General features: G+C 35.9%; 2 protein-coding genes across 2 annotated transcripts; one reads left to right on the top strand and one right to left on the bottom strand.

Moving 5' to 3' along the window:
* Positions 1 to 7,146: 7,146 nt before the first annotated feature.
* LOC128231332 (peptidoglycan-recognition protein SC2-like) lies at positions 7,147 to 10,469 on the top strand. The gene is made up of 4 exons (XM_052944001.1): positions 7,147 to 7,351; positions 7,864 to 8,064; positions 8,604 to 8,774; positions 9,415 to 10,469. The coding sequence occupies exons 1-4, from the start codon at positions 7,294 to 7,296 to the stop codon at positions 9,738 to 9,740; spliced, it is 756 nt and encodes a 251-aa protein (XP_052799961.1). The 5' UTR covers positions 7,147 to 7,293; the 3' UTR covers positions 9,741 to 10,469.
* Positions 10,470 to 12,973: 2,504 nt separating this feature from the next.
* Positions 12,974 to 26,407, bottom strand: LOC128230646 (uncharacterized). The gene is made up of 7 exons (XM_052943089.1): positions 26,263 to 26,407; positions 22,078 to 22,278; positions 21,390 to 21,560; positions 19,922 to 20,275; positions 19,148 to 19,428; positions 17,736 to 17,822; positions 12,974 to 13,084 (listed from the first exon to the last, which is right to left on the bottom strand). The coding sequence occupies exons 1-7, from the start codon at positions 26,318 to 26,320 to the stop codon at positions 12,974 to 12,976; spliced, it is 1,263 nt and encodes a 420-aa protein (XP_052799049.1). The 5' UTR covers positions 26,321 to 26,407.
* Positions 26,408 to 26,647: the final 240 nt, after the last annotated feature.

The following is a 26,647-nucleotide window of genomic DNA, read 5'->3' as shown; positions in this document are numbered from 1 at the left end:
TAAGCTATACAGAGATAAAAAAAGAAAATAAATAAGCCATGTGTGAACTCAGTTCACCAATAAACACTTGTCACTTCAATTCACCTTGGGATTTAGTTAGATCATCGCTCTGGAATGCGGTAGGCGCGCCGCGCTAGCAACTCACGTAGTGATGCTTCGCATAAACAGCGCGGCGCGCCTACCGCCTTCTAAAATGTCCTCTTTCAATAAGTTAGCGTGTGAGTCAGTGTGTTGTTATGGAGTTGACTTTAATTCGTAACTAACCGGAACAGGATCTACTTTTTTACGGCGGATGAATTTATGTGAATGCATCGTCATTTTGTTCTTACACCAATTCCCAAGTATATGACAACGTGACTATTAACTTTATTTATAGCAACTTTCCGCTACCTTTGACCAGAAAAGTGGTCGTTTTTTTCCGGTTACTCTATATGTTATTTGGCTGAGAACCGAGGTTGGTTGAATTAAACTCTGGAAATTCGAAAGAACATTGAAAAAAATGATATTGTATACTTGTTTAAATCAATGATCTATGGGCAGTGGTTATACATTTAACGATACAAGGGAAGCAACCCCTATAAAGATGAAGATAAAAAGTCATAGGATCGTCGCAATCTTATTATCATTTTTTTAATTCAACGGTCTGTAATTGCGAAATGTATCACTAAACGACTTAGTGTATTCTTGGGTTGTAAACAATAGTGTTATAATCACATATTTACGTGTTAAATACGTATAAACATAGATGTGTTAATTCCATCGACACTACCCATGGTATTTACCCTAATCGTTCAATTGTCGACGCATAACATATTACTTGGAGACGAAATTGAGTAATATCATATAATGAAATAAAGGCATTTTAAGCATGTCTTGACTTGATTTGTCGATGGTATAAACAATTATCTTGACCTACGAAATTATTATATTCTTGCAAGTATCCAAGACTGTACAGAAAGGAGATTTTACGCTTTATGGAGTTAAGGGCCTTCCACAGTGCAAAAGTGGAGGTAGTCCATATAAACAGCCGCTTCAGAGTCTTTGACGATTTTTGTTTCGGCGCCTCTACGCGTCCATATCCCACTTGTTGTTTTCCTAGCCAAGAATAACAGATCCCAGCCCTAAGTTTATTGAGCGGAAAGAAAACGGGCACCTGCTAGATAGTTAAAAAATTGGCGATGCTTTGTTGACAGATCGATCTGAATTTGAGTTTCATGAAACACTTATGTTTAACTTTTCTGGTTCCATTTAACAATGCAGTGTTAATTATTGTGAATAACCAAATGTTATTTTTTTACTATACGCGCATTATTGTGTCTAAAGTGGAGCGCTAAGGTAAACAATTAAACCGTTAAACAAGTTCTTGTTTATTTCGTTTTGATAAACGATCTTTTTGGGGAGTAAAACATACATTCTTGTCGATATGTTTTGGGGTAGTAAGGAGTTGAACAAATTTTATAAAAAGTAAAATTATCAGATTATGAATCAAAAAAGCATTCACATTCTTTCGGAAGAGTTTGTCGACATTATAGTTGATCTTTGTGTCAAAATGCCCCAGACTATCGAATCAACAATGTTTTGAGAGTTCTTGATGATATCTTTCAAAATAGATATTATTAAAAAAATAATGGAAAATAGTGGATGAAATTCATATCCTGGTTACAACAATGCAAAGATCTTCTTCTTTTTTTAAATAGCTTCAATCACCACAGAGCCTGAAGACATTGTTGATTGGGTAGTTCCGATAAATTTGACCCATATACATATTCATTTTGTATAAAGACAATTCCGGGAAAATGTAAATGCTTCAAGTTTCAAGGCATATACTATTCGTATGATATAACAACTAATAAACAACAAAGAAACAGTTCAAACAACAAAAAAGAAAACAGCAGTGCAATGCACACAATCAATTGACATTATAGCACACTAAAGAAAATATAAGAAATTTATGATGCAAAATCAAGATACAGATATAAAGGAAAATGAAATTTACTTGAATTTGAACATGATGATCATAGAAAATACAGCTAATTTTGGAAGTTTGTTTTAACTGTTCCCATTCATGAGATCATCAATTTTATTAGTATTGGGATGGTTAAAATAGTAACGAGACAAAACATTCGACCTATAACCATTGAAATGGACACACTCAAACAAATAATGAAATTCATTACATATTAAATCTTGATTACAGAGTGTACATTTTTTTAAGCTACGTTCAATATTAAAATAACGCAGTTTTAATTGGAAATCTGATAAAATCTTCTTTCGTAAAAAATGCTCAACTCCTTATTACAGCTTCACATGTTGCAACGGATATATGAATAATGCTTGCTAAATATTGAACCTCAAAACTAAATAAAAATTGATTTTTTTTTAACATTTTAAATTTTGTCCGTCACACGACGTTTGTATTGTGGCCGACCCTTAAAAAATGGAAATACTGAAAGTTTAAAATCCAGCCGCAAAAATCTTCCACTTGCATCTCACAGGTCTATATGTCGTTCTTGGTCAGATGGTCCTTGCGACCGCTCACAGATGTCCCTGTCGATTGTCTTGCCACTACCTGGATAGTTTGTCCATGTTCGAATTTCCCTGTACAATGCATCACCTGGGCATTTTGTATGCGATCCTTTCGCATCGCGATGGCCCTGAAGCGTGTAACTAGGTTTGATCTTTCTTAGGTGGACCCCGCATTTGATCAGATTATCAAAAGCTGCAACGAGTAAAATTCAAGTTATTTGAAGGAAAAGTTTCTTTGACATGTTCATTTTCAGCTCTTATGGAAATACTTCCTTAGTATATGATAGCTTTAAAGTAAACACTGAGCTTGGAAGACATTTAGATACTCCGCAAGCTGTTAGATTTTGTAAATTTTGTCTGAATGATTTTCAGCACATAGTATCTTCAGTATAACATGTTGGAGTTGCTGTCCCTTGCGATTACAAATGTCTAAAACTCCGCGAAAATAGCAGTTAAAAAGCAGTAGACGTCAATTGATATTTGCGAAAGTGAATTTCTTAATAAACGGAATGATTCGAGTGCACAAATTACCCTCGAGATAATTATGTCATCATTGATTTTAATACCTCATGTACAATTTCTTAAGCTAACAAATAAGTTCGGAATAAAGTAAATAAACTTTTCAACACTTAAATCAGATCCAGTGGCGGTTCGAGAAAGTAATGTTATAGGGAGCGTACCTTAAGGGCACAACCTTTTTCCATTCGCCCATCACTCAGGACCGAATTCAAAATAGTTAAATATATTGGCATGTTGGACTTGGGTGCTCCCGTAAGAAGAAAATAACAACAGCTAGTCCGAAATGGTGCATTTTGAATGTATTTTATTAACCTTTTCTCCGATATTGACATAAAAAGTAAGTTTGGACGATTTAGGGTGAGGGGGTGGACCGTTTGCCCCTACCCCCGCCCCACACCCTGGATCCGTTAGTGAGATCCCCCAACACCCGCTTCTCGACGCTACGACGAATTTGGCATACTTAAATGAAGTGAAGGTCAAGATATGATTTAAGTCAGTGCAATAAAATAAATTAGAACTCATTAAGTTTCACAAACAGTTCGTTAGTACTATCGTCAGAAGATGTATATAATTATTATAAAACTTCTTTCTTTTTTTCTTGCAAATTAGTATCAGCTGTGCGAAGATGTGAAAATTCGTCATTATTGTTTCTTACGTATGTTCTAAAAAATGATCCTTTGTGTGAAATTGTTCATAAAGTCTTCTGCTGCGATGTCAAATGGATTGAAGAGTTTTACTGAGGTTATTTATTGGTCACATAAATACAACCGTGTTATAAATTTAAAACCATGCTGATTAAATCCTTTCGTTGAATCGAAGTGTTGACCGCCATATTCATTGTGGCAGACAGTGTATTCTGTTAAAGAATATAACAGGTTTTTTTTCAAAAGTTTGAACTTAATTTAAAAAGATGGAAATTACCATTACCTGTTTTATTGTCCTCGCAATGCCGAGTGTCGTGACCGGATATTCAGCGGGAGCGCCCTCTGGCGCGTGCGATTCGATGACGCCAAATCACGGAACCACTACGTCATCAGCACCCATTCCGTACACGCTGACAGTTTCAACGAACAGTTACGACTGTAATGAAGTCATTACTGGTAGGTTAATTTATTAATAAACTATGAGTGAACATGTAAAGAATTAACAAAATATTGTCCGTCCTACGTAATAGTTAGATGACATGAAGTAAATTTTTATTGATTAAGAAAGTGGTGGAGAGAGCGTATCGAGCCCTTTTTAATCATTAATACATCAATTCATGTCATCTAACTGACTTATAATACAACCTCAATGACGCAGGGAATGTGTATTTAATAAGTGGCAGAAAGTGGGCCTTTAAACACGCGCCTCTTTCGTAATTCTTAATGGTTTAGCCTAGCACTTAATGATTGTTGTTCTGCAATTTCATTTCGACAGTAAATGCAGCTTCGACGTACTATGAGTGACACAATATGTATGATAAGTTTAAACGATGAATACGTCAACTCTGTTAAGAATTGGAATTAGAATACAACCTACATTTAAAGCCAATGAAATTACAGATAGGCACTCATTTAGTACTTGACTTAATCATTCAGAATTTCAACAGTCGCGGATGATTATGCACCAGTCAATTGTTACCACGACCCCCAATCCCCCCCATGATCCGGGGGTATACCTGACCCCGCAGTGCCGATTGAATGCGGTGGTTTTGCCTTTGCACCTAAAAAAGCGGGAAATGGGCCATACATTGGGTTTCTTTGGTGCCGGGGCATTTGGCTTGGATTTTACCAGCAGTTTGTCCCCGGACCTGTTGAGGCCGTGGTGACAATTGACTGGTGCATTAAAGATCCGCCTATTGTTACTCATCTGATACACACTAGAAACAAGGGATACACTTAACTACAACACATTATTATTCAGTTCTCCTTTACAAAATCCACTGCATACGACATTTCTGTGAAGTCTATCGCATTTTGATTAATTTTCAAATATATTAGATATTGTTACACTTATCTTGCCATAATAAATGTGTGTATTCACAGTGACTCTGGCGGCTAGCAGTGATGCTTTCAAGGGTTTTTGTGTCAGGCAAGGCCGGATGTAAACACGTACTCCACCGTGGGTACTCTTGCGGCCAGTGGTGGTCTCTCTGCTACCTCAAACTGCGGCGATGTAAGTTTTCAGTGCTTCTGTTCAAAATGTCGGAGAGTGATACAATCTTTTGTAATTGTGAAAAGTACTTGCAAATGCATATTGGTATTAAACGTAAAATAGTTGTCATAAAACAAAACAAAAAAAACTTCATTTTCAGAAATGGATTTTTTTATCTTGAAAAAATAACAAGATAATCTACCTAACATAAAACACACAAGAAACCATTTTTAGCTCTTATGATCTTTGAAAAACAATGACGAGCCATTGTCGTCACTTGATTGTTGTCGTCGTCGTCTTTTGTAACTTTTGTTACGAAGTTTAACAAATGTATCTCGCGAAAATTAGTTGGTTTGCGCAAACAATCTTTGCAAACATGCGAATCGAAGCGTTTCTTTGCGCAAGATTCCGAAACCGTCCGAAACTTTCCGACAGAGTATTCTCGCATCCGGCCGTAACCAGACGCTGTACAAGACTAGACAAGTTGCCTTTTAACTTTCTCTGACTCGACATCCACGTCGTATTGCTGCTTGACGGCTGTTTGATTTTCAACTGTTTTGTAAGTGCAAGAGGAAAACATAGAGCAAGGGAGCGAGAGAGGCTGCTTCTGTAGAGCCATAGAAACACATAACAGTGGCCAGTAAGATTATGCTGAATAAACCCTTACACTTAAAATATAAGGAACCAGAGCTGACAGGCTTTCTGATGGTGTTTGACATCAATGACAGCAACACAATTATGAAAGTCCCACTTCTTGGGAAAACCATCCTTCATTTCAATTGGCATGCAGGTGAGTTTTTTGAAGGTTCTAGGATCTTCTCTTCTGAGCTCAACCATAAGCTAATTATAGATGCCAAATTGGCGCCGTCTCTCGCGATACAGCAATGGTCTTCTTCAGATGCGACGTGCTATGGCTCCTCATTTCCCCCTTAATCGGTCTCTCATGAAAAGGTGGATGTTAAGTTGTTGCTGGAAGATTTCTTGGTCCATAGCAGCCACATATTGCCTCAGGCGTGTTATGTCTTCCATTTTTAGGAAGGAATAACTGAATAAATAATAATCTTGATATTTAGCCTCCTCCTTTTAAATATGAAATTCAAGAACTAAACAAAACTGCTAAGATACTCAAAACTACTCAAGAAATTAGATTCATTTTGACTCGCGTGGATTTGTATGCCGTAGTTACCCATTGTCTTAATTCGTATGCAAGTGTATGTCGTCCGTTTTCTAAGCGTCAACCAATCATAACAATTCACTTTCATTCGTCATAAAATTTGGAAGTAAATTAGCTTTAAAACGTAAGTATTCGGTACATTTCGTACAAGTTCGCATATTATCGCAAAGGTTCGTCATAGGGATCGGTCCTCGATCGCTCGAAATGCAAAGCAGCTGATCACGACCTGATAACTTGCGACCTCCAACGTTATTTGACGAACGCTATGCGAAGACTATCCGATTGGTTAACGTTTTGAAACGAATTTTAACGAAACTTTGAATCGCTACACATTTTTCAACATGCTTTAAATGTTCCGACGAACAATACTAATCGCAACGGATGCAGCTATCACAAACACTTCCATACGAACAACAGCAATGATATGCAACGTCCATATACTAATGGGAACGAATTTTACGCATTAAAAAGTCCTTTTTATCAGTACACGTAAGTTGAGGTCGGGTGTGAGGAGAAAGGTATTTGTTGTCACATACATTTAATGATTTAAAAATACGCGTACGTGTTTGTTTTGCACACATATTTAATGATTTAAATTCAGAAATAGTGTTAACGATTTAGCTGAAGAAGAGCTTTAAGCCTTAACTCGCAGTAAAGTCAAGGAAGTTAAAAGTTAAGGTAGTTTACACAAGTAAAATATAAGGCTTATGACTAACAAACAACCCAGCACATCTTTAAAGCTTTTCAATACCTAAATAATCATTCTGATGATTCACATTCGATTTAAACGTTTACGTCCTTATGAAGAAGGAAGTAGAAATCCATTTCGGCATTCATCTCAGCTTTAATATCCTTCCTTTATAGAATTAAGTAGAGATTAACTTATCGACACGAATATAATATTTACAATATATTTTGAAGGGGAAGTCGAACATAATATGGTGGCATTCAGGAATATAATTTTAGCTGTGTTTTTCGCACAAACCACTGTTCAAGGTTAGTAATGTATCATAGGCAGAAAATAACAGAGTAAGTGAAACTCCCAAAAATAATAATAATGACCTTTCTAAAATAAAGTTGTTTGTATTTTTCGAATGATTGAAGGTTTACCTGTAAGATATTGTGTATTACATACAGGTGTGACAGCCGTCTGCTTGTTAATATATTGCTGGTTTACCAGTAAAATATTCCGTAGATGTGACAGTCGATTGATCGTTTACTGGTCAAATTTTTAAGTGCGTGTGTGGGAAGACTGCACATTGATTCATTGTTGGTGAACCGGTATAATGTTCTGTATTAAATACAGGTGTGACAGCCGACTGGCGCTTGATTAATTGTTGGTTTATCGGTAAAATTGTCTGTATTAAATACAGGTGTGACAGCCGACTGCTGATTGATACATTGTTGGTTTATCGGTAAAATTTTCTGTATTGATTACAGGTGTGTCAGTCGACTACTGATTTATTTATTGTTGGTTTACCGGTATATTTATTTTGTATTATATTCAGGTGTGTCGGCCGACTGCTGTGATGCCTTGAACATTATAACAAGAGCAGAATGGGGAGCAAGAGACCCGAAATCCACAGAGAATATGTCAGTGCCGGTGTCGACGTTTTTTATTCACCATACAGACACCAATGGTTGTGAAACACAGGATGTCTGCTCTGCTTGTGTTAGGAGTATCCAACGATTCCACATGGATACCAATAGTATAAATGATATGTTCCTTTCTTGCTTTTTGGTAAAATATGGTGTTTTATTATATACAGCCGGATTGCAAAGGGGAATTCCAAAAAAAAAATATATAAAAATAAATTGAATTAAAAAAAATAAGCATAAAAGGAACAGAAACTCTTGGTCATAACAAACTATATTTTCACTCGTGGCTAATACATTTTTCTATGACACTCGTGAATTAAATACGATCATACACATGTACATGGAAATCAACAAATATCCCTTGTATATTTACTCTACATAAACATAACATTCATTCATTTTAGAAAATGTTTCTTTCTTTTTCTTGATACATGAAAGCGATGTTAATTTATATATTTTTACCAATTTCTTTTAAGGCTTTAGTTATATACTGTTTCTGATGGTTATCGTACCTTCTGTGGCTTGCTGATAAATATTCTGATCATTTGAACAATTTCGAACTAACTTTCCAGACTTGAAACATACTTGTTTCTAAACAACTCTTTCCAATAAACAACACTTTCCATATTCATGCCAAGGCCACTTTCAGAATGGGATGATATCGGATACAGCTTTTTGATTGGTGGAGATGGTAATGTATACGAAGGCAGGGGATGGAACTTCGTTGGAGCGCATACCAAAGGGTATAACAGCGTTTCATTTGCGGCGTCTTTCATTGGAAATTTCACAAGTCTGCTACCAAATGCCAAAACAATTAAAGGTAAGGTTATATACAACTAATTTACGTGTGCATAGTGTGCAATGTTAGAAATAGAATATTGAAAAGCGACAGAGCGAGAATTAACCATCCAAACATAACAAAGCCTTGAAATGTAGCCTTTTACACTACCAAAAATTGGTATCTAGAAGAAAAAACATGTGATTTTTTTTATATAAAAACCTTCACCAATTCATACTAAAAAGAAGTTCTTGTAGCTATGCACATAAAACCGAAAGGTGTCCCATCATCTAAATATAGATATCGATGTGTAAATCAGTCAAATACTTTCCCACTGAATTTTTAAAGCTTCACACTCTCTATAAGAGTTGAAAATGAACATGTCCTAGAATTGGTTGTCCGGTTTGCGCAATGGTTAGCGCACCCACTTCTCAGTTTGGCGACCCGGGTACGATTCCCGGCCTTGGCACATGTGAGTTGATTATTTGGTCATCATGCCGGACAAGTAAGATTCCTCCGGGTACTCCGGTTTCCTCCACACGCTCGCGTAAAATCGTGCCAACGAGTGCGATTAAAACAATGTTGTAATAACTTGTTTCTCAATCGTTGTAAAATACATAAGTTTTGACTAACATCTCCTAGAAACTTTACTTTAAGTAACTTGCAATTTAACTCATTACAGCTGTTGATAATCTGATCGAACGCGGTGTCCACCGAGGAAAGATTAAACCTGATTACACGCTTCTGGGCCATCGAGATGCGAACAAATCGGATACAAAATGCCCAGGTGATGCATTGTACAGGGAAATTCAAACATGGACAAACTATCCAGGTAGTGGCAAGACAATCGACAGGGACATCTGTGAGCGGTCGCAAGGACCACCTGACCAAGAAAGCCATTTAGACATGTGTGCTGCAAGTGGAAAGTTTTACGGCTGGCACCAGGATGTCTTTCCCTGTGTGTTACTTATTTTGTTAACTGCATTAAATATTGGTGTAAGTTATTAACTATGTCTAATCATAGATATACTAAACACTGCTACAAAATGTTAAAATCGTTAGATGACGCCGGGCGAAATTGTTGGGCATCCAATATTAAATCTGTATTATTCACGTACGGTTTTGGATATATTTGGATTGCTAAAGATGTAGGAAATATAGATCTATTTATATATACTTTTAGACAACGGTTAATTGACTGTTTCGTCCAAAACTGGCATAACGACATTAGTGGGTCCTCAAGGTGTCATCATTAGAAACATTACAAAACATTATTAAATACAGAAAGGTACCTATTCATCTGGAAATTCCATTCAAATATAAGATTGCGTTTGCTAGGTTTCGCTGCTCCAACCATAAACTGAATATGGAACTTTGAAGATATATAACTACTCCACAAGATGAGAGACTTTGTATATATTATCTGAATCAAAATTTGACAGTTATTGATTGTGAATAGCATGCATTCTTTCAATGTCCTGAATTCGACATTAGTCGTAGACAATATCTTTTTAATTGATATTCATCTGTTTATAGTTAAAAGGATTTCTACTCTTTAATGTCTACTGAAAATGATAATACAATATTGAAGTTAGCAATCTATGAATACCACCTGTTAGACATGATAAATGTGTAAATCGTATGTTGCAACTACTATACTATGTTTGTTTTTTTGTACATTTTGTGTGTTTTGGGCCGGTGGCCTTTATTTACTTGAATAACATTAATTGAATTGAATTGATAGTCCCTTGTTTTGGTCCAAACGATATGGCCAAGCGGACAGAGCGGGGATTACTGGTCCCAGTTCAGACAGCACGGGATCCTTGACAGGTATATAACACACTATCAATTTGTTTTGTAGTATTTGTACTTTCGTAAAATTAAAAACCGGTTAATATAATGAAAAACAGTATTAAATCATAAAATAAAAAAAAATCTGGTTCAGGTTACACGACCCTACCTTACGAAATAGGCGCTCATATATGTTTTTATTGTCAGTCTGTAAACAAATGTTAGGTTGTGTTGGAATATGTAGTTATAAAAACTTTAAAGCTGTGTACTGAATATAACTTTAACGCCATTTTCCAATGATGACAAACATTCTTATGTAAAGCCTAATAATAAGCCCACCTACCTTACCTGTTTCTAGACACGATGTAATCCTAACAAAACAAATTTTGTTTGGCCTTATGTAAACAAAATTCGAAGTTAAATATACTACAACCTCAATCTTAACAATCATCCTGACGGGTAGAAACCGATTCTTTTACTGAAAATATTTCAGGTGACTACCTCCTTGCCGACGCCACTGATAGTACTGCTTACAAATCTGTCAACATGTATTCCGACCAATAACCGTACGAATCCTCTGCACACAGCTTCTACTGTAGCTGTGTGAAGTTAGCTAAACATACGACATTGGACATTGGACATTCAAAATCAAATGTTGTGCTGGCACGACATTGGACATTGGACATTCAAAATCGAAAGTCGTGCTGGCACGACATTGGACATTGGACATTCAAAAATGAATGTCGTGCCAGCACGACAATGGACATTGGATATTCAAAAATGAATGTCGTGCTAGCACGACATTGGACATTGGGATTTGAAAAATGAATGTCGTGCTAGCACGACATTGGACATTCAAAATTGAAAGTCGTGCTGGCACGACATTGGACATTCAAAAATGAATGTCGTGCCAGCACGACATTGGACATTGGGATTTGAAAAATGAATGTCGTGCTAGCACGACATTGGACATTGGACATTCAAAATTGAAAGTCGTGCCAGCACGTTATTGGACATTGGGATTTGAAAAATGAATGTCGTGCTAGCACGACATTGGACATTGGACATTCAAAATCCAATGTTGTGCTGGCACGACATTGGACATTGGACATTCAAAAATGAATGTCGTGCCAGCACGTTATTGGACATTGGGATTTGAAAAATGAATGTCGTGCTAGCACGACATTGGACATTGGACATTCAAAATCGAATGTTGTGCTGGCACGACATTGGACATTGGACATTCAAAATCAAAACGGTTTGAAATCATCCGCTGGACACTCATTCATTCTCTGAGGTTTACTTAGATTTGTTCACAAAATGGCCGAATTCTTTTTAATATCAGGTTTTTTGATTGGTCACCAAAAGTATGCAAACCTTGTATAAGTTATTTTTCAAACAAAACGCTTGGATGATGATAAAAGTCATAAAATGTGAAATGAAAGAGCGAGTTAAAGCGTTATTGTTTCTGCGGATTATATTGAGCAATACAAATATAACACCTTTACTGAACATATTCCGGCTCTCAGCAGGGTGTCCGGACAACCTTTGATGGATTAAAACTATCCAAATTGAAATAAGACGTATGCTGTTTATCAACAATAAATGCAATTAACACAATTTATGAGTAAAAGAAAAGAAAACACAATCGATTGCAAAATTGCGTCCCACCAAACAATAATTCATATTGAGGTTATACAATAACAATTGCAAAGGATCATTATGTAGTGATATATCTACTGCCTTTATGTATACAATGACTATGATTATGTTCAATTTGGATTTCAATTTATTGGTGCTAACATCTGCAACATTTCATAAATATCGCGCTCAATATTGTTCAAATATAAAACAAACAGTTAAATTCGACAACAGTACTTGTCCCGTATTATTCAGCTCATGGACGCGTGAACTGCTAAAATCTGTCTTAAAGGATCATTCGAAGTCTCTGTCTATCATTGGTCCAAAATTGATATTTATTAACTAGACAAATAACCAGCACGACATATTTTGAATGCCCAATGTCATGCCATTTCGATTTTGAATGTCCAATGTCGTGCCAGCACGACTTTCGTTTTTGAATGTCCAATGTCCAATGTCGTGCCAGCACGACATTCATTTTTGAAATCCCAATGTCCAATGTCGTGCTAGCACGACATTCATTTTTGAATGTCCAATGTCCAATGTCGTGCCAGCACGACTTTCACTTTCGAATGTCCAATGTCCAATGTCGTGCCAGCACAACATTCGATTTTGAATGTCCAATGTCCAATGTCGTGCCAGCACAACATTCGATTTTGAATGTCCAATGTCCAATGTCGTGCCAGCACAACATTCGATTTTGAAGGTCCATTGTCCTATGTCGTGCCAGCACAACATTCGATTTTGAATGTCCAATGTCGTATGTTTAGCTAACTTCACACAGCTTTCTACTGTGTTGATTTCCAATATCACATGTATGGGGACGATGTCGGAACGCTTAGTTTAAAATTAGGACTTGACGATATCTGGTTCCAACGGTACGGGAAACAGTCTGGCACATTTCTGGTGACCATGCCAACCTATGGATAAGGAAACGTGTAACAGTCGAAACTGCAATCAGCATCTTCAAAGGGAATATGCATGTAAGTGTTGCAATGTGGTTATAACGTAAAGTGACCGTACGATGGATCCCTGTTAGAGCCTTCGCTTAGGGTACGCAAGGTAGGAGTTCGAACCCTGACCGCGTCCAACCGAAAGACGTAAAAATAAGGTTCTTGTAGCTCCCTTGCCTTGCGCTCGGCATTTAAAGGGTAGTACTGGGGAAATAGTACTCAGTACTGGTTCAACACTGAGACGTCAAAGAACCAAGAGGTGTCTACTCACAGACCTAGCCATCTCACCCTGTTTCTTCAAGTCTTACAATGTCTGGATTTGACGTGCTGAATACGTAGTAACGTACCGGGCAGTTGTTTGATTTCTATCGACACTGCACATGGTTGTATTTATTGCGCATTTTGGATATTGTGTATATTTATTTGAATGTCACCATGTCAAAAGTCCTAGACACACTTTTGTTTTCGACCAGTGGCTAGGTCTGCCCCTACATGGTTGGATATGTTAATATACTTCCACATTTAATGTATGAACATATGCAAACAATATTTATTTATAAATCAAAACTGTTATAATTCTAAACATGCAAACGTCATAATATCTTATTCCATTACATAAACTTCTTTTAAATGATTTTGTTATCAATTCAAGTCTGACGTATTCACAAATAATACAATTGTATACAGTTATTGCAATGTTAGATAATTTTCTATTACAAGTTTCATTAATTTCTTCAGAGTATTGTTTAAACAATTATTGCGTGCCTTCTCCTTATCATGTATGTGTATGAACCATTGTAAATATTTGTAAATATTGTTTGTCCTCATGGGCCGTATGCCTTATTGAATGCGAAATCTTCTTCTTCATATTACCTTGATCGTTCAAATACCAGCATAACACAATTCCGTTACTCGGAGATGGAATAAGGTAATAGAAAAATATGAAATCTAGCAATTTTAAGCATGTCCGCCTAAATTTGACATTTCTTCAAATAGATAATATCATTGACCTACAAATTTTTTATAATCTTGCAAGTATCCAAGACTGTACACAACAGTGAATTAACGCTTTATGGAGTTAAAATGGAAATACCCAATGGGCAAATTACACCAAATCGGAGGTGCCTACTCATTGTTACATGCCTCGCTTCTTTTAATTGACACATAATACAGTGATTCAAAGCATGGTTAACTTTAACCTCGGCACCCCAGCGTATCATAACCTATATGATATCAAACATAGGTTATGCTATGCTGGGGTGCCGATGATGGTTTAACTTATACAATATATTTCAGGCCATTGGCTACCTTCCATATTTAAAGGTTTTGAAGCTGAATGGTTTGTGTTTTCAAAAACAATCTGAACATTTTGGATCTATTTTTTGTTAACTTTTCCACCATATTGTTTGTACACCCACACAAGATTTTGTCACTTTATTGGACACATAATGGCTATGTCCAACTTATTTTATTTCTTATTCAACTGAACTTTTGTCTAACATGTTTTAATGTTTAGTATACATTGGGAACCTTTTCCCCATATATGGTTTTGGGAATCGTGAATCATCAGTATTATTTCGCGTCTATGGAATATTAAGGGAATTTGTTTAGTAGTCTGTGACCTTTAAAGTAACAATAACTGCGACTTAACCAAACTATGCAGTGGTAAAGCACAGGCTACAGGCAACTACATATTAAAAACAAATTTATTTATACACGGTTTACCGTCCTTTTAACACAAATTTGAACCAGTAAATGTTCTTAAAGCATCATTATTAAATAAATTTTCTATGTATTGGCAAATCTATGTTATGTCTTCAATGTGATGTTTTTTAATTACATGTAATTACTTGCAATCGTATATATTTACTTCAATGGCAGGGGGTCCAACGTGAAATATGTTCGCCGAATTTTAAGTGAGGGAAATTGTGTGAAGCCGAATAAAATGGCGGCGTTGAAAGGAATTTTGGTGTTTCAAGGATGTATTTTCACCTGGTAAGTAAGTTATATCACCTTTCTCGCAATATAAATACGCCTACCCGGAGACCACACCTGTAAGCGTCTCTCGGCGTTTTAACCTATGTTTCTAGAGGCCTTTACTGTACTATATACTTTCAAAAGATGAGAACTAGGAAACAGCTATGCTATTTTGCGCGTAGGAATACATGGTCACATTTTTTTCATTCTAGAACGATTTACTTATTTAGACACAACTTATCCATTTTCCTTTTACTGATACTTAAACCCTTCAACTGCTATTATTACACGTCGTTTTACATAACGAGTATAAGTGTTAGGCGTATCAGAAAAAAAACAAAAAAACATTGGTGTTTATTATCTAACAGCATGTAAACCTAAGTAGTCACTTTCGAATTTACTCTTCATTATGGTAACGAACAAAACCTTTCATAAAGTATGGGCGTTCCATCAGCTATAAGTATTATAACACAATGAAGTCAATGTGCATGTCTGTATTGACCCTTATTAATGTCTAAGGATTGAATGCTTTAGTATAACAGGAACTCCTGGGCTATCTTCCATCGAAAACAACCGCGGATGTATACCGGTACATCAGTAGAAGTAGTTCGTAATATAAGTATTAAATAATTGTAGTGTTTTAACGTGTATTTTGTATATCTAATTTTAACACGGTTGCCAATGATGTGTATTATTGCATAAATAAAGTCATTAAGTCATTAAGTTTGATTGCTAGATTGAAATTACTACGCGATCTACTTGCAACGTAGTTAAATGTAAAGATTTCTGACATTGTAAATCGTCCAAATACATCCGAGGTTGTTTTTGATGTAGAATGTGCAATATTTATATTTACACTCATTATTCTGATATTTATTTTGATAATCAAAGTGCACTTTTGGATGTTTGAACAGCGCCATCGTCAATGACAACACGTGTTTCATTGACGTCTCATACATTTTAGCACAATAAAATGTTATTTGACTAATCACAAACGTCCTTTAATTGAGATCAGAGGAATTGATAAGGTATTGCGTTCATCGAAATATGAATACAATTGAAAAAAAAATGCATTCATCAATGGAAATGCAATAATGGCGTTAATATCACAATGTGGCAAATGCAATATTTCCAGCAAAACATCAACCCAGATTAGATTGAGTTACTATTCATAAAGACAGCTGTATTCATCGACAGCAATGGAAATGAAAACGCTGTCAAAAACCTGGTTTAAATGGCATTCTATTTTCAAGAATAGTCAGTGATCCCGAAAGAACAGATAACAAATAAGTTCACTATGAACGAAGTCCAAGGCTCGACCAAGAGACATGTATGGGTGTTGTGGTCTTAATGCCATTAAAATAATAGTTGTTCAAGATCGCCATGTCAAACATGTCCCTGCCGTTTCATGTGCTTAGTCTTAAATCTTTCTAACTCATAATTCTTCCCGATCCAGTACCAATCGGAACACTTCGACCATCTCCGCCATACGACGAGCATCGGTTGTATGCCGATGTATTAGTACAAGAAGTTCGCAAAAATAATAATAATGATATTATTTAATTGAAATGAACTACATGTGGACATAAGTTTTGGATCCAGGATTTGACATTAGAGGGGGCGTTACGTAGGGACATAACCTTTTGACTTGCGCCCCTCCCTCAGAACCGAAATTTATTTTGTTTAAAGTGTTGGCATGAGGGTTTTGGGGTACTCCCCAAAGAAAAATAGCAATTTTTAGTGCGAACGGCGTTGCACTTTGGGCGTATTTTATTACTCCGTTTCTTTTATATTGGAATTTAAAAGTAAACTTGGAAAATTAGCCGGATAGTGGTATTTTTGCACACATGAAAACCATGTCATTTTAAGTCAATTCGTTGCGCTTTATCTTACATATTTTACAATATAACTACATTAAGCACAGTACCTAAATGATATTTGGCACATTTAGATAACGGATTCCAACGATTTCTGTGATATGTATGAATGTATTTATTACCTTTATTAAATGTTTTATGCAAAATCTCTGCGTATTGTTTGAATGTCCCTCGTACATTGATTAAATAAAATACAAATACGATTTTCAACAAAATTATAAAATTGCAGATGGCTTTGGAATAAAACATAGTTGTAACTACTTGGCGCCAAATTTAGACCTAGTTGCTTAAAAACTGTCAGCACACGTGTCCGAAAAACCTTAAAAGCTTAATACCGACGCTTACTTTAACGCCATACAACAGTGATGATTATAACATTCTTACATATAGCCTAATCATAATAATAAAGTAATAATTATAGCAAAGACATCCTACCTACCCATCCTACCTGTTCTGGACAATTTGTACCCCTTACCACACCATTTTTGGCCCTAATACAACCTGCAAAGCTTCCTTTCCAATTATGTTGTGATTAATTTGTATACTATTAGTCTATCATTCAAATACTACAATGTAATATCATCAATGGAAAATGTTTCAATGAAATAAATATTGTATAAGAACCATAGACTGGTATATATGCATCATCATGGTAAACCTATGTATCACAAACCATTATTGCTAGAGCGTTTAACATAGTCATTATCCAAATGCGATTTTGGAATAGTATAGTCGGAAAAATATTCATATAAAAATTTACATACCATTTCGCACCGGCCCTTTCCTATGCGGATGTTATCCAAAGCAATGTCGCCTAGGTAACTTCCCCTAAACGTTGCGATGAATTCGAACTGCAATGTACCAAATCCGAAAAAGCTAATTAAGCCATAGTTGAAGTGCGGTGATGAAACACCGAAACCGTTTTCCCTGCCCGCGCACAACGATTAAAAAGGGACAAAAACATGACGAAACATATCAAGCAGACACTAACGGTATGTATTACTCACGTTACTAACAAAAAGGTTATGTTTAATAACAACAATGATATGCCATTAAAGATAACAATACTGTTAGTATAATTGTATATGTGTCCGCCACTCACTTAAGAGGTTGTGGGTTTGATCGCCGCTAGGATTATTATGGTCTAGTCTCGCACTAAAAAGGTTCTTAATTATATCAAGACAGTTTGAAAAGTGTGAAAGTTTTCTACTGGTATAGGTGTCCATCTCTTCGTTGGAGTCTGTCGGTCCCATCCCAAGCATGGTGATATTGGTCTAGTGAAACAGGTGTCCACCTCGCACTAAATATGTTGTGGGTTCTATCCCTAATAGGGTGAGAGTGGTTTTATTGGTATATGTGTCCATCTCGTTGTGAGAATTTGTGGGTTATATCCCAAACAGGGTGAGAGCGGTCTAGTAGAATAGGTGTCCACCTCTCACTAAATGGGTTATAGGTTTTATTCCCAACAGGGTGTAGGAATTCTTGTGGTAAGTTGCCTGCCTTTTCAGTTAAGAGGTTGTGGTTTCGATCCCCCAGCAGGGTGAGAGTGGTCTAGTGGTATAGATGTCTGTCTCTCACCAAAGTGGTTGTCGGTTCGATCACCACAGGGGATATCTTATGGGGTACTAGTTTCTACCCAAACAACAAACTAAGCTTATGTGTGTATTCAACAAATGTCCTGTGAAACAAAACAGGAGTTACACGAACTATGTTTGTTTGGGTTTATCAAGGTCTGCTCTCGGCTATTGGCTGCATTACTAGTTGACCCCGCTGTGACGCAATCAAGATTTTAAATATGTTTACATGCCATAAGTGACATAAAATAGAAGTGACAGCAATTCGCAGTCAAAACCAGACATTGGAAGACTTGAAGAAACAGAGTGAGATACACCAGCTCTTTGCGAAGAGACCTCTTGGTTCTTTAACGTGCTCGGTGTTAAGCACCGATACACTGGATACAACTCTCCTTGGTTGTTCCAGTACTGATTACACCATTTCACAGAACTACCATTTAAATGCCGAGCGCTAGGCAAGGGATCTACTAATACCATATTTTTACGTCTTTCTGTTTGACGTGGCCGGGGTTTGAACTCCTACCTCCCGCACCCTAAGCGAAAGCTCTTACAGTGAGCTATCGGGGAATCGTTACAAGAACTTACCAAATGGTAATACTTACATGCATTTTCCTTTCGATGATGCTAGTTGCAGTGTTGACAGCTACGCGCTTCCGTATCCATCGGTTGCCATGGTCACCGGATAAGTGCCAGACAGTTTTGCGGTACCGGTCGTCCAGGACTAATTTCAAACTAAGCGTTCCGACATCTTGGCCAAACATGTGATATTGGAAATCAACACAGTATAAGCTGTTTGCAGAGGAGTCGTACGGGTAATGGTCGGAATATATCTTAACAGATTTGTAAGCAGTACTATCAGTGGCGTCGGCAAGGAGGTAGTCACCTGAAATATTTTCAGTATAAGAATCGTCTTCTACCCCTCAGGAAGATCGTTAAGATTGAGGTTGTAATATATTTAAGCTTCGAATTTTGTTTCCATAAGGCCAAACAAAATTGGTTTGGTTGGGATTGCATCGTGTCCAGAAACAGGTAGGGTAGATAAACTTTTTATTAGGCTTTATGTTAGAATGTATGTCATCATCGGGAAATGGCGTTAAAGTATTCTTCAGTTTTTTTTAAACTACATTTTCACCCAAACACTAACATGTTGTTACATACTGACAATTAAGACGTTAAGGTCGGCGCCGAATTCGTAGGCAGGGTCGATTAACCTGAGCCAAAGGTATTTTAGGCCTAAGTATTTTACGATTGAATATTGTTTTTTATTAAAATATTGTCCCTGCATCTGTGCATTTTAAGTTTTACAAGAGTGCTCTGGTTTAAAAAAAATACGAAAGTTCAAATATTACAAACAATTTGTTTGTGGTATGATATACCTGTCAAAGATCCCGTGCTGTCTGAACTGGGACCAGTTTTCCCCGCCCAATCTGCTTCTCCATGTCGTTTGGACCAAAATAATGGACCATCCTGGTTCCAGCCGCAAAACTTTCCACTTGCATCACACAGTTCTAAATGTCCTTCCTGGTCAGGTGGTCCTTGCGGGCTCTCGCGAATGTCCCTTTCGACTGTCTTGCCGCTATCTGGATAGTTATTCCATGTTTGAATTTCCCTGTACAATGCATCTCCTGGGCATTTTGTTTTCGATTGTTTCGCATCTCGATGGCCTTGAAGCGTGTAACTAGGTTTGATCTTTCCTCGGTGGACCCCGCATTCGATCAGATTATCAACAGCTGTAACGAGTAAATTTTCAAGTTATTTGAAGGAAAAGTTTCTTTGACATGTTCATTTTCAGCTCTTATGGAAATACTTCCTTAGTATTTAATGAAAAGATAAAATCTACATAAATAATGACATACTATGTATTTTGAAAGAGAAACATTTGATAGCTTAAACACTGAGCTTGGAATACATTTAGATACTCCGCAAGCTGTGAAACTTTGATTTTTTTTGTCTGAATCATAAAAAAAACATGACAGCCATTGATTGTGAATATTTTGCATTCCTTTAGTTTAGAAAAATTGTTTTTATTCGTAGACAATATAATTTAATTGGTATGCATCTTGACCATATTAATAGTTTTTTTTCTTTAATGGGTTCGGAGAATGAGTTTACGATTTACAAAAAATAGCAATGTATATATGTACATATTTATTATCTGTTAAATATGGTAAGCTTGAGAACATCTGATATATTAGAGAATGCGGGATAAATGGTTTAGATTCCCCCCGTGGGGCAATTTTGAACACCATGATTTTATTAAAGTGTATCATCTTATAAACATTTTGAGCACTCTCACAGATTAACCGTTGTGTGATTATTGTTTTTTTGTCTTGGAATGAGCAATTTTTTACGTCTGGAAACCCGGAAACCAGTGATATAAGAAGGCTGACTCAAGCTTAGGTCGAAGCTTTTCATACTTATGGGCCAACATTTTATGTTTTAAAGCTAAAAGCGATTTAACACTTATGTTCTTCGGCTGTTTTTCGAACAATTCAGATCTGCTATATTGTGAGTTATATTATACGACTGAATTGAAGGCATTGATTCCAAATTCAGCTGATTCTGAGACAAAATATTAAGAAACGTCGAAAACTGCCAAAGACCGGGGACACCAGCCGGTTTCATGCACATGGCTCCAATAACTTATTTTGGTATTCTATGGTGGAGGTTTTTATACATCACATAAATTATATTTTTCTAGATATCTATTTTGGAAGTGTAATAGACTACATTATAAGATTTTGATGGTCAATACTCGCTCCATCGGCGTGAAAAATAGCCTGTCAGTATTCTTTTTTTAATATAGCAGGCATGAAAATGTAAATTAGTGGTCTCTAACCTTACCTTTATTTGCTTTGGCATTTGGTAGCATACTTGTGTAATTTCCAATGAAAGACGCCGCAAATGAAACGCTGTTATAGCCATAGGTATGCGCTCCCACGAAGTTCCATCCTCTGCCTTCGTACACATTGCCGTCTCCGCCAATCAAAAAGCTGTATCCGATATCTGTCCAATCTAAAAGTGGATTTGGTTGTTGAATTTGTAAAGTTTTGTTTAGAAACAATAATGTTTCTAGACTGGAAAATTAGTTCCAAATTGTACAAATAAACAGTTAAGCCATTCGGGTAGAATTTTTAATTTGTTGTCAGAATGATGAAAAAAATGAAGAAAAAAAACAATCTTAAGAAAGTGGTAAAAATATATCAATAACATCGCTTACAGGTATCAAGAAGTAGAGAAAAAGCACTTTCTAAAATGAATGAACCTAATTTTTATGTAGAATAAAATAAAGAGTATATTAGTTAATGTCATAAAATGATCGTAGTTTATTTCACGAGTGTCATAGAAGAACGTTTTAGCCTCGAGAGGAAATATAGTTCTTATATGATCACGTGGTGCTGTTCCTTTAATGTTTTGTTTTTTTAATTCAATTTATTTTTCTAAAAAACCCTTTTTTAATACCCGTTTGTATGTGATTAAACTCAAAATTTCACCGAAAAGCAGGAATGAAAAAACAACAACATATATTTACTTTTGACCTCCATGTGGTATCGTTGGATACTTCGGACGCGAGCAGAGCAGACATCCTGTGTTTCACAACCATAGGTATCTGTATGGTGAATAAAAAACGTCGACACAGGCACTGCTATATTCAGTGTAGTTTTCGGGTCTCTTGCTCCCCATTCTGCTCTTGTAATGATTTTCAATGCATCACAACAGTCGGCCGGCACACCTGTATGTTATACAGAACATTATAACCGATAACCCAAAAATGTATCAAAAAGTAGTCGGCCGACACACCTGTAAATGATACAGAGAATTATACCCGTAAACCAACAATGTATCAATCAGTAGTCGGCCGACACACCTGTAAATGATACAGAGAATTATACCCGTAAACCAACAATGTATCAATCAGTAGTCGGCCGACACACCTGTATATGATACAGAGAATTATACCCGTAAACCAACAATGTATCAATCAGTAGTCGGCTGACACACCTGTAATTAATACAGAACATTTTACCGGTACACAAACAATGTTTCAATCAGTAGTCGGCTGAACCTGCATTTAATACAGAATAATATAACAGAACAAAGCAGAACAGATAATTTATTTTTGACTTAAGCATAAACAGCTCATTGTCACATTACACAAATATAAAATACAAATATAGAATACACACACACAATCCATCAATACATACGTAATTACATTATGATGCGTTTTAACCACTTTGTAACCTATTTCTAATCAAAGGTCATATTTATTAACTCTGGATCAAGCCACGCATCATGATATCCCGAAAGTTGTAAAACATCTCGAACGTTTGAAGCCCAAAATTCTAACAGCAGCATTTGCATCTATTTCGCTATTTTTTGCACTGTTTCCAATCACTCATATTTCCCAAATCCCTAAACCTCTGATACATCATTAAGTATAGACACAACATATGAATCAAACAGATTATACATAATTTTAACTTGAACAATTGTATTTTTTATAAAAGAAAGTAAGCCATTCATTGATCGAAGAGCTTTACAAGCGAACATTTTAGCTGCTTGTGCAAATGAACCACCAGACGTTAGTACTACACCTAGGTTATTGAAAGAGTAAACTATTTCAACATCAACACCGTCATATTTCCATTCATCAGTTCGCGAAAGTCTGCCAACTTTTTTGAAGAAAACAGTTTTCTTAACATTAACTGTGAGTTTCCGTCGTTAACAATAAGTTTCCAAGTGATCTAGTGATTCCTGTAAGACTTCTTTTGACTCGGGTATAATAGCGGTATCTTCAGCAAACGGCAATAGGTAAATACTAAGTTCATCAATGGTGAGTCATTGTTGGTCCCTTGCGGCATATGTAACTCAATGTCATTCAGAAATAGGGAAACAGATCGGGGAAGTTATCTCCCCCCGACGTTATTATCAAAGATATTAGACAATTTTCCTACATAATTACTATATAATTATTTTTAAAGCTAAATTGAGCATCAGTGAGAACATCATACCCCTTAGTACATTTTTTAAGCTTCCGTTTAAAACAACAGTAAATAATTTCGAAATGCAACTGATCAACGCCATGCTCCTATAATAATTGGGATCCGACTGAGTTCTTTTTAATGTAAGGGAATTATTGCACCGTTAGCCCAGGACTTTAGAAATGTTTCCCAATCAAGAATGGTATTGAAAAATAAATGTAAGGGTTTAATCAAAATCGGGACAGTGGCTTTTAAATACTCATACAAAATATTATCGATGGAACATGCCTTGTATATAAAACTTTATCATTTGACTCCAATATTTCTTCTTCATTTATAGATTTATCCAAACAGTCAAAGATAGGAGAATTGCTATCATTATTTCTATCAAAATCAGTCAAAACTCAGAGATAACATATTCATTATCGCCCTGCAAACCAGACATAAGCCTTTCAAAGTAGTCCTTAATGTCCTCATTTGAGATACTATCACCGATTTGACTTTAAGCTTTTAATTTAAATATCTTCCAAAAATCCCTCGGTGATCTTCTACGCATTTCATTTATATGCTTACTACGCTGTGAATGAAATGACATCCTAGACTTTTTACATTGGTATTTATAATCTTTCTTTGCTTGTAAAACCTGTTCTTTTCCTTCATTTTTTCATCATTGAATTATAATTTGCCAAACATTCCTTACAAACTATAAGCTTTCTTTTGAGATCCTCATCATAGCTACCTTTTTTATTTGTATCGACTTCACTAAAAAATACGATAGGCACTGTTCAAGTTTTTCGCAAACTATTTATTACCTTTATTATTATAGCAAATATAGTCTGTAAATATAGAGGTTAACGTATCGTTGCTACATGCAACATTGAATTCTGCAGTTGGATCTCTCTCAATACAAAGGAAATCCGTTGACAAGTCTTCAACAAAATTAGCCTGGAGATTAGGATCCCATTTATAATAGGCACCTCTATTTTCGGCCATTCTTTAAACTTTGTAGTAATTGTAAAAAGAAAATTCTACAGGTGCGTGATTAGAGAAAACGTTTAAGGCCCCAACTTCTAAACCAGACTGTAAATAAAAAAAAATATCTAAAGATGTAAGTACCGTGTTACGCACGTGAAATTCCCGGCGTCATTGAACAGACGACAATTTATAAAATGTATATTGCTAGCCTTACAAAGGTCAAGCATGCAATCTCAAATATCGCCGAGGCTTGGGAACATCTCTCTAAATAACGTTATTATTGTCAATACTACGATAAAGCTCTATTTAATCCTTTTTCTGACCTGCGCTACTATTTGTATCGCCAGTAATGAACACTTTGCCGATTTGGGAGAAATATGTGCTATTTTGCTCTAATTGCATAAGTGTATCAGTATCATTAATATCATGCACAGGACTTGATTCAGGTCTGATATAAGCTGAACACAAATAAATCGGTGATTCGAGATTAAAAACTGTTTTATCAAATCATACCCATACTGTAGAATCAGTATCATTACATAAGTACAAGTACATAAACACCTTTTCTTTCATATAAATAATAACATCATAACTAGAAATAAAATCAACCAATTCGCGTGACGTTCATTTTTCCGCAGTTTATCCTTTAATGTTTCATAATAAACATCTGAAAACACTCACATTTTTGTAGGCACTTTTTTATAACGTTTCTTTTCGATAAAAAGTTTGTCGACTTTGATGTATGCGTCCTAAGTTGACACACACGTATTTAATACAGAATATTTATCCGAGAAAACAACAATGTATCAATCAGTAGTCGGCTGACACACAAGTATTTAACACATAACATTAATCCGAGACACCAACAATGTGTCAATCAGGAATCGGCTGACACGCAAGTATTTAACACAGAACATTAATCCGAGACACCAACAATGTGTCAATCAGGAATCGGCTGACACGCAAGTATTTAACACAGAATATTAAACCGAGACACCAACAATGTATCAATCAGTAATTGGCTGACACGCAAGTATTTAATACAGAACATTAAACCGAGACACAAACAATGTATCTATCAGTTATCGGCTGACACACACGTATTTAACACAGAACATTAAACCGAGACACAAACAAAGTATCTATCAGTTATCGGCTGATACGCAAGTATCTAACACAGAACATTAAACCGAGACAACAACAATGTATCAATCAAGAATCGGCTGACACGCAAGTATTTAACACAGAACATTAAACCGAAACACCAACAGTGCATCAATCAGGAATCGGCTGACACGCAAGTATTTAACACAAAACATTAAACCGAGACACCAACAGTGCATCAATGAGTAATCGGCTGACACACCTACGTTTATACAGAACATTATACCGATAAACCAACAATGTATCAATCAGTAGTCGGCTGTCACACCTATATTTTATATAGAACATAATACCGGTAAACCAACAATGTATCAATCAGTAGTCGGCTGTCACACCTATATTTTATACAGAACATAATACCGGTAAACCAACAATGTATCAATCAGTAGTCGGCTGTCACACCTATATTTTATACAGAACATAATACCGGTAAACCAACAATGTATCAATTAGTAGTCGGCTGTGAATCCTGCATTAAATACCGGTAAACCACCAATCAATCGAAAATTACAAATAACTTTATTCAAGAGAGATATACATTCATTCTTTTCATTTACTCTGTTATTTTTCTTCCTAAAATATACATTACTTACCTTGAACAAAGGAATGTGCAAAATACACAGCTAAAATTATATTCCTAAATATCGCCATGTTATGGTCGACTTCCCTTTTAAAATAGTTCTTGTGAATAATGTATTCGTGTCTATAAGTTATTTTCTTTTAAATCCAATAAAGGAACGATTCAATAAATTAAGATCAATGTCGTAGTGTGATTTCTACTACCTTTAGATAAGATATGCCGGGTGCTTGTGTTAAACTATCTTAACTTAATTGATAACAATTTTGCTTAATCTAAATCATTAAAAATGTTTGCAAAACAAGTACGTTCGCGTTTCTTTAAATCATAAAATTTATGTAGAATAACAACTACCTAAACGTAGAAATATAAAGAACGGGGTAGACAAATAATTATGACGT

The sequence above is a fragment of the Mya arenaria genome, chromosome 4 (assembly GCF_026914265.1).
Source record: "Mya arenaria isolate MELC-2E11 chromosome 4, ASM2691426v1".
NCBI classification, from domain to species: domain Eukaryota; kingdom Metazoa; phylum Mollusca; class Bivalvia; order Myida; family Myidae; genus Mya; species Mya arenaria.
Note: the sequence above shows the minus strand (reverse complement) of the source record. Positions and strands in the feature narration are given on the sequence as shown.